Source organism: Lichenostomus cassidix, chromosome 3 (assembly GCF_008360975.1).
Source record: "Lichenostomus cassidix isolate B80296 chromosome 3, HeHo_3.0, whole genome shotgun sequence".
NCBI lineage: Eukaryota > Metazoa > Chordata > Aves > Passeriformes > Meliphagidae > Lichenostomus > Lichenostomus cassidix.
The window spans coordinates 51,437,753-51,451,827 of NC_139483.1; the positions used below are offsets into that span (position 1 = coordinate 51,437,753).

At 45.0% G+C, this 14,075-nt stretch overlaps 1 protein-coding gene across 2 annotated transcripts; it reads right to left on the minus strand.

Moving 5' to 3' along the window:
• Positions 1-1,475: 1,475 nt before the first annotated feature.
• TAGAP (T cell activation RhoGTPase activating protein) lies at positions 1,476-9,793 on the minus strand. 2 transcript variants are annotated; one of them, XM_085055748.1, is made up of 10 exons: positions 9,592-9,793; positions 9,078-9,162; positions 8,925-8,978; positions 8,271-8,337; positions 6,635-6,807; positions 5,821-5,982; positions 5,256-5,365; positions 4,392-4,587; positions 3,842-3,959; positions 1,476-3,648 (listed from the first exon to the last, which is right to left on the minus strand). In XM_085055748.1, the coding sequence occupies exons 1-10, from the start codon at positions 9,777-9,779 to the stop codon at positions 2,471-2,473; spliced, it is 2,331 nt and encodes a 776-aa protein (XP_084911874.1). In that variant the 5' UTR covers positions 9,780-9,793; the 3' UTR covers positions 1,476-2,470. The 2 variants fall into 2 exon arrangements, with proteins under 2 accessions (XP_084911874.1, XP_084911876.1); XM_085055750.1 differs by having other exon boundaries at positions 6,635-6,804; positions 9,592-9,690.
• Between the last annotated feature and the right edge of the window lie 4,282 nt (positions 9,794-14,075).

A 14,075-nucleotide genomic window follows, 5' to 3' on the forward strand; every position in this document is an offset into this window, starting at 1 on the left:
GAAAAATCACTTCTGTGGAGAGATATGACATGAAAATAATGCTGACTAAAGAGTCAACACTGAAGTGATGAAGGAAGTCAAAACTTATCTGTCAGTGAGGAGGTAAATATCTTCTGGGGTCTGTTTGCATTCAGATTTTCTTTAATCATGGTGTTTCCTGGACTTGAAGAAATGCAAGAGCAGGGTGAGGGGGACTGGGCCACACTTTCATGCAAATCCTTCACCTTACCCCTTGTTTGTTAACAATGTGTAGACCTCCTCTCTATTCCTTTTTATCCTCAAACTGAAAATGGTCTTTTCCAAATGGTCTTTCTTATCCAGGAGCTGGAAGATTTAGACTCATCTATATTGAATATTTAAGCCCAGGTAAGCTTTCTAAGTGGGGTTGTCATATATGCCTTAGGACACCTTAGACCTAAAGAGAGACTTTCCTTGTCTCTGGTGAAGTGACCATGCTTTTTCACCCCGGCTTTTCTTGTGTGGTTACAAGGCAGGAATCTTCTTGGGAGACTTAGTCTTCTCACAGTCAAAAAGAACGAGTCACTTAACAAAGAAGGAGCTGTATTGTTTTTTGATTACATTTTGAGGTTCATGTTTTCTGTTTTGGGGTTTCTGAGCCTTTTCACTGCACATGGATTATCTCTTCACACTTGTTCTGCCACAAGGACAAGAGGCCTGTGTTTTTTACACAAGAAAAATGTAATTCCACTTAACACAGAACAAGAAGCAATAGGCACAAATTAAAATACAATCAAATTCCATCCGAATGCATGGAATTCAGTGTGAGGCTGGTCAAACACAGGAACAGATTGCCCAGAGATGCTACAGAGCCTCCATCTGTGGAAGTATTCAAAAACTGTCTGGACGTGATCCGGGGCAACCTGTTTTATCTGGCCCTGCTTGGGCAGTGGGGTTGGACAGGAGGACTTCAAGTCTCACTGATTCTGTGACCCAGGACATGCAGATTCCAGAAAAAGGTAAACACCTTTTGCATCAGAGCCCTCTGATTCAGCTTGCTTGGAAGCAGAGTGCCACTGTTTGTGAAGCTGGGAGAAGTGACATTTTCTCTAGTTGCAGCCTACTGATATGGTCCTTCTCATATCATTGCTCCTGTCAGGTCAGGCACCCTCTTTCCCTTTTCTGTGTCCTGGGAACACCTACACCTGGAAAACATCATTCCTGAGAAGATGGTTTGCCCTTTTTAATGTGCTTCACTTTTGGAGTAGCATCACCTCTTTGCCGTGTAACTGCTGTTACATGGCAGTATAAGTTGTTTTCTTGACAGAGGGGGATTTGTAGCCTGCAGCTTCTTACAAAAATAGCAGTGATACTGCTGGTCATTTACTTTGCTTCATGCTACTCAGATATGCTACATAATTCAAGCAGACCTGCAGTACCTTTAGAATAGTATAAAAGAAGGTACAGTACGTGTAGGGCCTGGATGTTTTAAAAACAGATGATGGACACTTAAACACTCATGCAGAAAAATGTTTTATTGTAGTGAAGTTACATAGGAGAAGAAGGTCTCCCTGCTTCTTGTTCAAGGCTGTGCTGAGCCATAAAAACACATTGCACTTCCAGTCATTTTTACAAGGTTATAAGGACACTACCTAGTAATTTCTTTTTTGTCTTTTTTTGTAATGAGATTTAATTATTTAAAGCGGGAATCCAGATTATTTCCTTAAAGGAGTTTTTGTTGTTTGTTTTGTTGTTCTCTTCATATAAACAAACCTGAATATTTTCTCTTCTTTCTTTCTTTCTTTCTTTCTGTCTGTCTGTCTGTCTGTCTTCACCTGACAATTTATTTAGTCCAAAAGCACCTCAGCACACATGGGGGTTACTTGATACATTCCCATAATGACCTCATAGAGCTCTAAGCCCAGGCTCAGTGTACAACACTAATGCTGATCAGTGGCCAGATCATTCTCATCACCAGCAAGCAGGATGATGGAATGGCAGCAGGTACAGGGGGTTTATGGAAGAGTACTGAAGTGGCCTAGATGATGGAGCAGCTCTTCCCCCATTAAGGTAACTGCCAGCCCACTTTTTAATGCAGAAAATCAGCAAAGTACTGCATCAGCCTGGCACACACACATGACAAATGGACAGGGTCTGTGACCATACAGAAAACAAAAGAAGGTGAGACAGGTTTTGGACCTGCCAACTATTTAATTGTCATTTCAGGAATACAAATACAACACTGTTTATCATCTGCTACCTACTCTTCCCACACAACAGGTTATGTACAGCATACTCACATTTTTACAAAATTATATACAGGTCTTCACCAGCAACTACCCTTGTGGTGAAAGGATGTGATATGTCAAGCTGACAGACACTTCAGAAAAAAAAGTTCATGCAGAACTAGCTTATTCTTTTTCTCTTGAAAGTAAAATCCTACAAATGACTAGCAAGATGTCCATTTTTACAATATTTACTTTGTACACTGCAAAGAGGACAGATAGGCTTTTTAAACGTAGGACTCCTTAGCATACTGGATCTGCTCTACCTCAAAAACTGGCTGGCTGCATCTCTGAGCCACATACTGGAGTTTGTTCTTTTGACAGGACTCAGACATGGCTCTCATCCGGTAAACTCCTGGGGTCACAGGTAAACTCACACGGGAGTTTACTCCCACAGTGATGCTGAAAGTTTCAGTTCCCATGCTGGAATCCTTTGTTGCAGAAACTCTGTCACTGGGTAGATCCTTTTGGTCCATATATGCTGTGTCCTGTGCACTGTGGCTGCATGGATGAAGCAGCAAAACATCCTGGTTTGACACTGCTAATCTCATAGTTTGAACTGTGAGATCATGGGAGGAAACTTTAGTGGCCAGGCAGTTTTTAACAGCCTCTTCATAGGAGGGTGGTCTTCCAGGATTCCTCTGGTCTACCTCTCTGAACACTTCATCAACTGACCTGAAACGGAGCCTTTGTTGATACTCCACATGCAATGGTTTGTCATCATTATGACTGTCCTCCTGGACAATTCTGCAGGAAAACTGATCTTCTTTCCTTGTGAAACTGTCCCTCTGAAAAAACATGGGCTTTCCAGGCCCCCAACTCTGGGTTTTGATTAGTGTTTTCCTGCGGTTTGCAAAAGAGAATGACATGGAATGTTTTTTAATCTCTCTGCTAGATATACTGCAGTCTTCAGTGGCCTTGGTGGAAAAGGACTGAGGCCTACTTAAAAAGGTTATTTTGGGACTAGAGGGTGAAACTACAGGGGAGCTGGTGAAAACCGAGCCATCAGAGCTCTCCAGGGAGCAACTGGAGGATGTTTTTGGTAGAGAGTCAGTTGATAATTGTGAAGGTAAGACTGCAAGACGTTTCTCCAGTGCCTCCAACCATAGTTGTTTCTGCTGGACTGGAAAACTGTCCTCACTTTTGTTTAGCTTTTGTTTCCTTATTGTGTCATCATGGTGGTTCTGGAAGGACAGGTCTGACTCTGAGTACCTCCTGTCCATTGTGCTGATATCATTTCTGAAATTAGTCAGTGAAGGGGCAGAGATGTGTGTTGGATATCTTCTGCTCACAGTAGCGCTCCTCCCTTTGGCCTGCTCCATCGGAGAGGTATCGGGGCTGCCTTCTGCTTCAGCATCTGGGCTGTCATAGGCAGAGTCATTCTGATGAGCTGCACAGAGTTGTTCTGCGGGCAGAAAAAAGACACTAGTTATCAGTGATCAGCTGAGGATGAAAGAGAACTACATGGAGAGAGTTCCTGCAGAAGAGCACTTCAACAGTCTTGAACCTTCTGTGTTTCCACAGATATATTCACATAACAAATGCAATAATTTGTCCCAGCAGCCCCAGTCCATGATATCCCCAGTCCATTCTCATACCTGTGGAGCTGTCTGTGTGCTCTGGTGACTCCTCAGCCAAGGCACAGGTAGGGAAGGCAGTGTCCTCCTCAAATATTTCTGAGCAGTTGTTTATGAGGAACTCCACCAACACTGTCACCTGCACACAGAAAACAGCCCATTTCAGTCAAGAGGGATGAAAACATATTGAAGACTCTTTCCTGCCCCTGGCTGGTGTCTTTGTAGGAAGGACAGCAGAGAGCAGCCACAGCGCAGCCACAGCTCTGGCCTCTGTGGCCACCAAGGGCCCACAGGTGACAATGCCCATGGATGCCCCTTGCCCTCCCCATGCAGAGTCTGCAGGAGCTGTGCTGTGACTAGGGGAACTGTGGGGCAGCTGCTGCTTTTGCTCAGAGGAGGCAGGCAAAGGGCAGCCTGGCCCATCCCGTGGCAGGCTGAGGGACACCTGAGCTGAGGGGTACCCCAATGTGCAGGGGTGCTGTTCTGTGCAGCCTTTGCCACGGCACTGGGATCCCTAAGGATGGCTCTAAATCAGCCCAGAGGGAGTGGCTGCTTGGTGAGTTCAACACACCTTGTCATTCATCTCCTTCTGCACTTCCAGTGGGAGCACATTGTCCGTCCCTGGGCTCAGCATGTTTGGGCCAATGCAGATGGCCAGGTTGCTGGAGTCCATCCTGTTGGTCTCAGCATTTTGGCTGATGTGGTGGAGCAGGGAGAGCAAGTGCTTGAGCAAGACGAGGTTTGGTCTTGGCAGCTTGTCAGCCACCCTGCACAAACACAAACAAAATGTGACATTAATTGATAGTGCAGTGGCCTCTGCTGCTTTATTTGAGCAAGTCTCAGAGAGACAACTCTTTCTCCAGAAAGGGCCATGTTTGTGCTCATTGTATGTTCCAGAAATCCCCAGCTGCCCCTTAGGGTGTGGTTAATTATGAGACCTTGAATTATAAGGTCTTGACTGAAAGGCAGCATTGCAGAAGCTCATGTCCTGGAGTAGATGGGATGACATCAGCAGATGTCACTGGAGGCTTCCCAATGCCTGTGGTTGTTCTGTGGAGTTCTCAAAGCACTCCCAGTCAGCCTCCACACCTACTCTTCCTAAAGTGCAAGACACAGTGGTGGTGTGCATGTGCCCAGCTTCAGCTCCAGCAGATGTGAAGGCTCTGTGTCAGTGCCTGTCCCACAGCTGACTGCGTTAGCTGAGACACTGCAGCCTCTGCCCTCTTCCTGCATTGGTGGTTTCATAGAGCAATATCAAGTAACTTCAGGAAGTGCTGCTGGAGCCCTCTAAACCAAACCCCCTGGAAGAATAGGAAGCTGATATAAGCGACAGGCTTTTAAACGAGATTCTTGATTTCGAAAGACATTGTTGACCTCTACCAGCCAATCCATTACACTGGAGATTGTTACAAAATTTCCTGTTTGAAAAACTTACTCTTTCAATTCTTCGATTTTTTCTTGCTTGCTTGGCTTCTCTAGAGCTTGCATCCATTTCTCAAAAAGGTCAGCTGACAGGAGTTTGGAGGGAATATTTCGGAGAAAGTCCTGCAAGGCCAAGAGATTTGGATGAAGCTTTGAGACTACCCCTGAGCTCAGAGGGAGCATTACTGCCACATGAGCTCTCTAGGAGGCAGGTTGACTTGAGCTACTTGACCATCAGTACTGACAGAGCAGTGCAACACACAAATGCACTTGCACTTGTGCAGTAACAGAACTCACATTTCATCCTTTCCTTCACCCATAAATCTCACTATTGCTCCCTGGGAGGATACTGAGCAAGAGCACAAAGTGAGTTTCCTGTGGGCATGCAGGAAATTAGCAGCCTAACAAGTGGGACTGAAATTCATGTGGAAAAGGCCAAACATTCCTAAGCCTGAAACATTTAGCCTGGCTTTGTTCTGACCTTAGCCAAGAGTCCCACATAGGTCAGCTCAGAGAGCTGGATTGGGCCTGTGCATGCAAGCAATGTTCTCCTACCAGTGCAGCTCAGAATGACTCACCTTCAAAACCACTGCCAGGAGATGCACAGATTTGCTTTTCAAATCAACATTCCCGCCTTTGTTTAGGTCCTCCTTCAACTCCTTTCGTGCTTTCTCATTGGCAGCTTTTCTGAATATCCCTTCAGTAGAAGGTCCCTTCATATACAGTACAGCTAGGAGATCCTGCAGGGAAAAAAGCCAGACAGGAATGGAAGAACAGTTATTTGGATGAAGGAAGGTCCTTTTGCAGATGAGTATTTCTTTAGAAGGAGAATATAAATTGTCTGGAGGTACACTGTGCTATGATTAGTTCAGTATCTAGTTCTTGCTCCAAGTAGATTGCATGGGAAATAGTCTGACTTTTTCCTTAATTCACCTTCATTTTTCCACGAACTTCAGTGGAGTCATCCTTGCTTACTGCCAGAAGGAAACTCATCAGGAGTGTGTGTGGAGGGGAAAGACCAAAATCACTCATCTCCTGGGTGATGCAGCAGAAGTGCTGGGGATCCTGCCTCACACTGAAGTCAAAGGTACCACCGAATCGTAGAATGGTTTGGGCTGAAAGGGACTTTAAAGATCATCTCATTCCAGCCCCTGCCATGGGCAGGGACGCCTTCCACTAGACCAGGTTGCTCCAAGTCCTACCCAATCTGGCCTGGAACACTTCTAGGGATGGGGCAACCACAGCTTCTCTGGGTGACCTCACTTCTCTCACAGCCAAGAATTTCTTCCCAGTGTCAACTCTAACCCTTCTCTCTGCCAGTGTGAAGCCATTTCCCCCTTGTTCTGACTCCAGGCCCTTGTAAACAGTTCCTCTACAACTGTACCTCCTTACCTGGAGTGGCTGGGGCAGTGTGTCATCTTCCCCACAGATAAGTGCCAGAGGCTGGCCAAACAGAGTGATTTTGGCACCCGAGTCTAGCTGTCCTGAGGAATTTCTTTTGGTAAGGCTTCGTCTCAGAGTAAATGACTGCGATATCACCTTCTTTCTTTTCTTTGTTCCATCTGCTGCAAGTAAAAGGAACACAAAAGATTGATTTAAAATAAAAAAAACAAGCATTTTGTGGTCTTTCATCTGTGTGTAGCACAGAGATGTATGTTGAAACAACTCAAACCAAATGGGGAGAAACTGAGAGACAACTAAGTGGTTACTAGGGAAACAGTTGCCCAAACTGTAAAACTGTGGCCATCCCCCTAAGGCCACCACCTTTCCTGTTTTGGGTTGGGTGTTTTTTACATTCTAGTTACTGTTTCTTCTTAGACAGTGGGAACATACAAGGCACAGAAATAACAACATTTATAGAGATTTTTGATATTGCAGTAGTTGCTGTGATAACTCTGAGGCAGATATGCCGCTTGGGCAGCTGGCAATGACAACAATTTTCACTATGTTGTCTGACTGTGCCCCAGCCTTAGGGCAAGAGTGGAACTAGGGGCTCCTACTTTTTGGTCTCTTTCACAGCCTGAAATGAAAACACACAGCTCCAGCTCTGCCAGCTCTGGAGCCAGCTCTGACAATGCTCCTTCTAGAGATAGTGCTTGCCCCTTGCCAGCCAGCCAGTGGAAGGTGATACTTGCTCCAGAGGATGGGAGCATCACAGTAGGGCCTCACTGGCTTCAGGGTTAGAAATCTCTTAGAATGGGTTTTGCATCTGCTTCATAAAGAGGAGGGCTAGGAAATTGAAGGTGATAGCTGGATTTGGGTGGGGTGAGCCTTTTTTTTTTTTTTTGCTTTTAGAAACAACAAGAGAAGGATGCTTTTGCTAGAAAGCTTTCTAAAGGATTTGCCTTCTGCAAATTTGCAATATATGTCACGCCTTCTACTCCAAAATGAAGTTGTCTTACACAGTTCAGAAGTTCTCAGGACCTCTCTTTGTTACTTAGCACAAGCTCTTGGTAGGTAGGGGTTAAAAAAATTTGAGAAAGTCACCTAACATTATGGTGTAATATACAATATTTGCTTCTCATACTTCTGAAAGCTGGTCTGATATGATGGTCTGACCCTGCCCTGTTAATGGTCTCCTCTGGGTTGTTTGCAGGTGCTGAGGTTTTTCATGGTGAGAAAAAACAAGTGCTGTTGCTGCTGCCAAGAGGGTTTATTTGTTCTAGCGTGCAACAGCTAGTACTTGGTACTTGCTTGCAGTGCCACACCTCAGTGGGGGTGCTCGAGTGAGAAAGAAACACATTTACTTCCCATTACTAATGAGAAACTCAATGAAATATGACTCTGAGGACCAGGGAATGGGAATACAAGATCTCTGGCACTTAGCACTGTCACCTCTGCCACTGAGCATATGGGAAAGAAGTAGTTTGCAAGTGAGTGGCAGTCCAGGGCTGAAGCCCTCTCCTGGATGATGCCTGTGGCTTGCTCTCAGGGAGGGGAAGCAGGCAGTTTCAGATGGTTTTGCACAAGTGACAGCTTGCAAGCATTATATAAGAAGGCAGTTACTCAGTTTGTTTTTGAAACTCACCATTTGAGAGGCAAAGTCCATCTTCATTATCTGCTGGGACTGACAGGGGACATTTCTTGGCATCAGCCTGCAAAAAGCATTTTGGGGTTACAGAGCTGCCACAGTAGTGAGGGCTGCCAGCAAGATGCTGCAGCACCTCAGAAATCTGTGGGATACTCTGGCAAATAACCAGACAAGCCCAACACCTGCTGAAGAGGTGCCTTGGCCCAGGACTGACACTGTTCTGCTGCCTAGTAGAGAGGTCTGGGGTAAACCTGCATCCAGACACCCCAGTCATGCCTGGCGGGTCACAACCCTGTGCTGTTTCAGGCTTCTCTTTTGATCCAGAGAAGCCACAGCTGGACACAGCTTCCCTTTTTGCATCCTCCCCAGCATTGGAAATTTCCTCCCAGACTCCTCCAAGGAGCCTTCATGGCTTTCAAGGCTGCAAGATTCCCGAGCAAAGCTGTTTGGGAGCCAGAGAAATGCATGGACTGCACACAGCAATGCCCAGATCCCTCTACTCAGTGCAGCACAGAGCTGCCTTTGAAGAGCTCTGCCCACTCCTGGGTGAGGGTAGGCAGCTGGCAGCTACTGGAGGAGCCATCCCCACTTGGCTAAGATATCTCACACCAGTACCTAAGAAGGATCCAGGAAAATGGAAGGGCTGCTTACCTCTGTCTGGCACTCAATCAGACTCTCCATGTTCCCAGCATTTAGTGTCTTTGACTAGGCAAGAAAACAAAGACACAGTGTGAGCTATGCTTTAGAAATCAGAGCTTTTCAAAATCACTATATTGACAGAGCTGAAATAATTAAAATACTCACAGTGTTACAGCTGCTTAACACTTTCATTAGGAGCTTGATCGGAGGAGCTCTGGACACCCTGGTTTCCTTCAATCCTTTTGTTTGCCTGTTTATTGAACAGGGAATGGACAAAAAAAGAGTCTCGTAAAACTGCACCCTTCTTGTCTTTCTCCTCTGCAAGCCAATCTAGCCTGTATGATCCAGAAGCAGCATTATCTGCCACACAAGTAAACCATAAAGCCCTTCTCTGGAAGGGCATTCAGCCCTGCTGCCCTATCTGCCTCCTGATTAAAACAAAACAAAAGCAGCTTTCCATTTTTAATCCATGCAAAAAGTGAGCAAGTGGTGACAGCTACATATGGTCATTAATCTGCACACCCGAGGCTGAGCGACTCAGCTCTGCCCAGAAGCTCAGCTTAGCAGTGGGTGCACCTCTTCCCCATCTGTCCTTTTGTACTTCTCTGTACCACTGCCTCTGAAGCTCTCCACTGACTTCAACCATGATGCCACAGATTTTATCAAAGGCAGTCCTTACCCAAGGAGTGAGTCCAGCCAGAGCTCTTTCACATCCCATGAACTGCAGAGGAAAGGAGAAACAGCATCATTCCCCACTGCTACTAATCCCTTGGACGGAGGCAAGCGACTAAACAGTGTATACCACGTGTGCTGCCTTATAAATGCAGAAGGGGCAGGTGGAAATTCACAGGAAGGAAGAAGCATCATGGGGCAGGACCAAGACGCTACCAAATATCTGGCTTCCTCTTTCCTTTTAGAGAAGTTACTATTTTTTTCCCTTAAAGAAAAAAAAAATTCTGGTAGCTGTTTTGGATGGAAAAGATGAGACGCTTGCCAGGTAAAGGTTCCAGCTATCATCACCAGCATGAGGTGAGATGTGCAGAGGGGGCTGCAGTGTGGGCAGCTTCTCTTTACCATTAAAGGGCAGTGGGTACAGTCTGTCCTTTGCCTTCTCAGAGACATTAGATTTGGCAGTTTAAAGATGAACCACCAGACCAAGTTACACTAAGAAGAGTAAAAACAACAAGGAGGTGGAATAGACAAGATTCAGAGAAATGTTTCTGTATAACTTTTTAAAAGCTAAATGCAGCAATTTACTGTCTACAAGCAGATGTAGACACATTTTGTCAGTGTTAAGTAGCTCTTGAGAATCTAGGCACTGGACTTCTATAAATTAAGTGGTATAATGTAGTAATTTACTAATGTATGACAATATGAACAATATGTGATTTAAAAGTGTTGCTTAGAATATATTTTAATAAGAACTTTGCTTCCACATATTGCATCAACAGAAGAGATTAAAAAATCCAGGGAAAATCTACCTCTGCTTGACCTGTACCCTTCTGTTGCTGTCTGCCCCCCAACTTGGGCATATCAAGAGTATAATGCTCACTCTACCAGGCCATTGTGAAAATTCATTAATGTTTGATGTTAAATACACAATATTATTTCTGTTGATTTATCAGCTGAGGCAAATCACAACTGTGTTCTCTGTGCCAGTCTGCTGATCTTGTGAAAAAGGGGAGTTAAGCCTGAGGGACAGGGCTGGGGATTTTTCAGTAGAGGACTGAGGTGAAAAAGAGCACTTGTAAAACTGTGGTCTTTCTGCTGCTTCTCTCGTGGATGCTCTGTTTCACATGTGCAGAGGATGGGGCTGTGTCTCAGCCCAGCTCTTTGCAGATCCATGTAATGACTACGTCCACTGCTGAATTCACCCTCAAAGCCATTTTTGTGTAACCACATCAGACTCGGCCAGTGCAGTACTGACCTTGTTTCATGTGAAACAGAAAGGTGATCTCTGCTTGACTCTGGCAGGAATCCAAAGTGCACAATTCACTTTTGGTTCAATAGAGATGTGCTCAAAAGAGCAAATGGGGACCTGCCCTGCTTTTGCAGAGGGAGTTGCTGTAGGTCACCTTTTAAGTTCTCCTGAGGCCCATCATTTCCATGCTCCTGTAGTGACACTGGTCTGTAGACTTGTTTAGGGATGAAACTTACAGCAATCTCGATCAATTAGTCTGCAGCCCTATGCATTTACCACTGATCTTTTACTTATTGCTGTAACTGATTTTTTGTTAATGATCAATCCCATGACATTTGTAATTTCCCTACTAAATTTCATGGGCTGATGCACATGCTTGCAGAAATTTTGTCATCCTACACCACTTTCTCCTGAGAATTTTTACTGAGTCTCCTTGGCAGCTGCAGCACCACTGCTGATAGTTTCAGCAGGACTCCTCAACAAGAAGCATATATTTTTCACTGCATCTGTTAAGTGTATATCCAAGCATACCTGTCTGTTAAGTAACTCAGAGGCTTAGGGAGGCAGTTCAATTCTGCCTTGTCCTCACTTCCAGCACTGTTCATAGATGTATTTCTGAGCTAAGTCTCTTTCATGATTAAGACACAGGGTTTGATCTGGAAAATGTGTGACTTGTGCATAAAAAGTGAGCTTAATGGGTGGTGATTAGCCAGGCCAGAAGCTTAGATTACAGTTCAGGCACCAGCTGTACACAAGGCACAATGCTTTGAGTTTCCCAGGAGAAGATACAGTAATGGGTCGTGTATTAATAGCACCTCACCAGAGTGTCCACTATCACACATTGCTGTATCTCTATCCAATTAGTTCTCATCAATTAAAAGTTGTGGGGGTATAATGGCCATTGTATGTGGAAGGTGTGTGTAAATGCCTGCCTGCCCATATGAAAAACATTTTGGTTTTTTTTACCCTCCTCATATAATTCTTTATTTAATAGCTTTTTTATGGTGTGTATCCCAAACACTTAAATCATGCCAAAATTACTTCAAAGCAGCTTATTTTATTGCAAACAGTCATGCCCCATCTTAATAACAGACATCCTAAAATGCTATGGTTTGGCACAGTAATTGTTTGACAACACAGAGGGAATTGTGCCTGTTTTTATAAAAAAAAACCAAGCAAGCATATGTTGATCCTGCCTAACACTGCAGACATGTGTCCAGGCTTCCAGGGTCAGAAGAACTGCTCTCACACCTACCAGCCAGAGCAGCTTCACAGTTTTCCCCATCATTGTGGAAAAGGTAACACACATGTAGTGCCCAAAGTCAGTCTCCACACTGAATATTAACGGAAAACGCCTGTCATTTACAATTCATTTCCCTCACATGAACAACTTCTCTCCTTGCAGACTTGAAACCTTTGCTCTGGTTTGCTCCTCCCTCCATTTGGTACGGATCTTACACCATGATGCATGAGAGCAGTGTGTTTGTTGTACCACAGCCATTGCCCTGGGGCAAGCAGGATAGATGGCAGGTGACTTGGGCACACCTGGAGCTATTTGCAGGTGGTGTGTTTCTCCCAGTCCATCCCTGGCTAAATGAATGCACTGTCCTTCAAAGACACTGGATGTTTACACAAAAATCAGGGTGAGGGAGAGGGGGTGGACTTGCAAGGGTTTTGTAGGATTAACCTGTGTAGAAGCTCTTCCCCTGTAGTATGGCAGCTGAAGTGTTTTACATCCACTGGAGAAAGCAGGAACAGGGAGGTCCTGCAGAGCAGCCAAGTCTGGGTGGATCCAGCCCTCTCAGGACTGGGTTTGCCCCTTGAGATGTGAAGCATTTTCTTTGTAGAGGTCCAGATATGAGTTGGATTCCTCTGCTTCACCCTGGTCCCTGCCAGTCCCTTTCCCTTCCCAGATCATGGCTGCTTTTGTGGTCCACTCCCAAGCCCTTTTCCCAGCCAATGTTTAGAGAGAGGGCTTATATAGCACTTGCTGCCAACATGGACCAAAGAGTGATTTTCCCCTTTGTGTGAGCTCCAGTCAAGCTAGGTATTTTCTCCTGTTTTCTCCTCTTACACTGTGACTCTGTGAAGGACTCTAGACCATAGCAATGAAAGAGCAACATCAACTGGCATGAGAAAGAAGTCAGGAGTTTACAGTAAAAAAAAGAACAAAAGAATAAATCTGCTGTGACTGGAGAGTGTCTGTTTTCTTCTTTCCTCATCAAATCACAAATGGGAAAACCCCAGCCATAGTTCACTTTTTTTTAGTTCTGTTATATTTGCAAATGTTTGACACCGTGGCTTTTAGAAAGGAGGGTGTGTGAAAGAATCCTGAAACTCGCCTTCGCCCTGTTATCATACCAGGAAGGAGACAGCAGCAACAGAGCTGTGAGAAGGGCACAGCAGAATGCGCCTGGAGCAGGAATCCTTTCAAGCCCATATAGAGCAAAAAGAACCTTCATCAGTGCCTCTCCATGTGGAAAAGGGATTGTATTCCAGTTTTGTCTTCACTGCCACAGCTGCAGTCTCCCCAGGGAACAATAGGAGCATTTACCAAAATAAGGAAAGCAGTTATGCCAAAGTCAGAGAGCTGTTGGGTTGCTTTTTGGAAGGGAAAGCTCTGTACAATCTGTCCATGAACTCAAAGAACAAGGTAGCAAGTGGGTTCCTGGAAACAGGCCACATTTATAGATGCCTTCTGAAGGCAGCTCTGATTTCCTACCACTCTCCAGAGTGTGTTGTGGGACATACAGGGATGGTTCAGGGTTTGATCACAGAAAAGAGCCTTTGATCAGACCAGTCCCTACTTCCCACCTGTAACAGTTCAGAATGAGATCCATCACTCAGCTGGTGCTGAATTCCTGCAGGTAGGTTTAGTCAGGTAAAATCTGGGCTCATGCTAAACCTGCCTTTGGAAAGTGAAACCCACTGTCAGTTTTTCCCAGATCCGTTCAGCTGATTTCTATACTGAATTAGATATCAAGGTTAGATTGCAGTGTGGTTAGATTGCACCACCCTTCAACACACTGGGCTACTATTAAACAGGAAAAAGATACAAATCAAAAATAACACTATAATACAGCCCAAGGTGTAAACTATGCCCTTCCCATGGCACCATTTTGGTTGCATTTGCTTTGCAGGATGGTTTGTTTATGCTTTCACGGGTGCTTGCCCTGAGACTAAGTTGGCAGCTCTAAAGATTTTTACTCACCCTCAGGTGACTGGTTCCAGTGGGTGCTTTT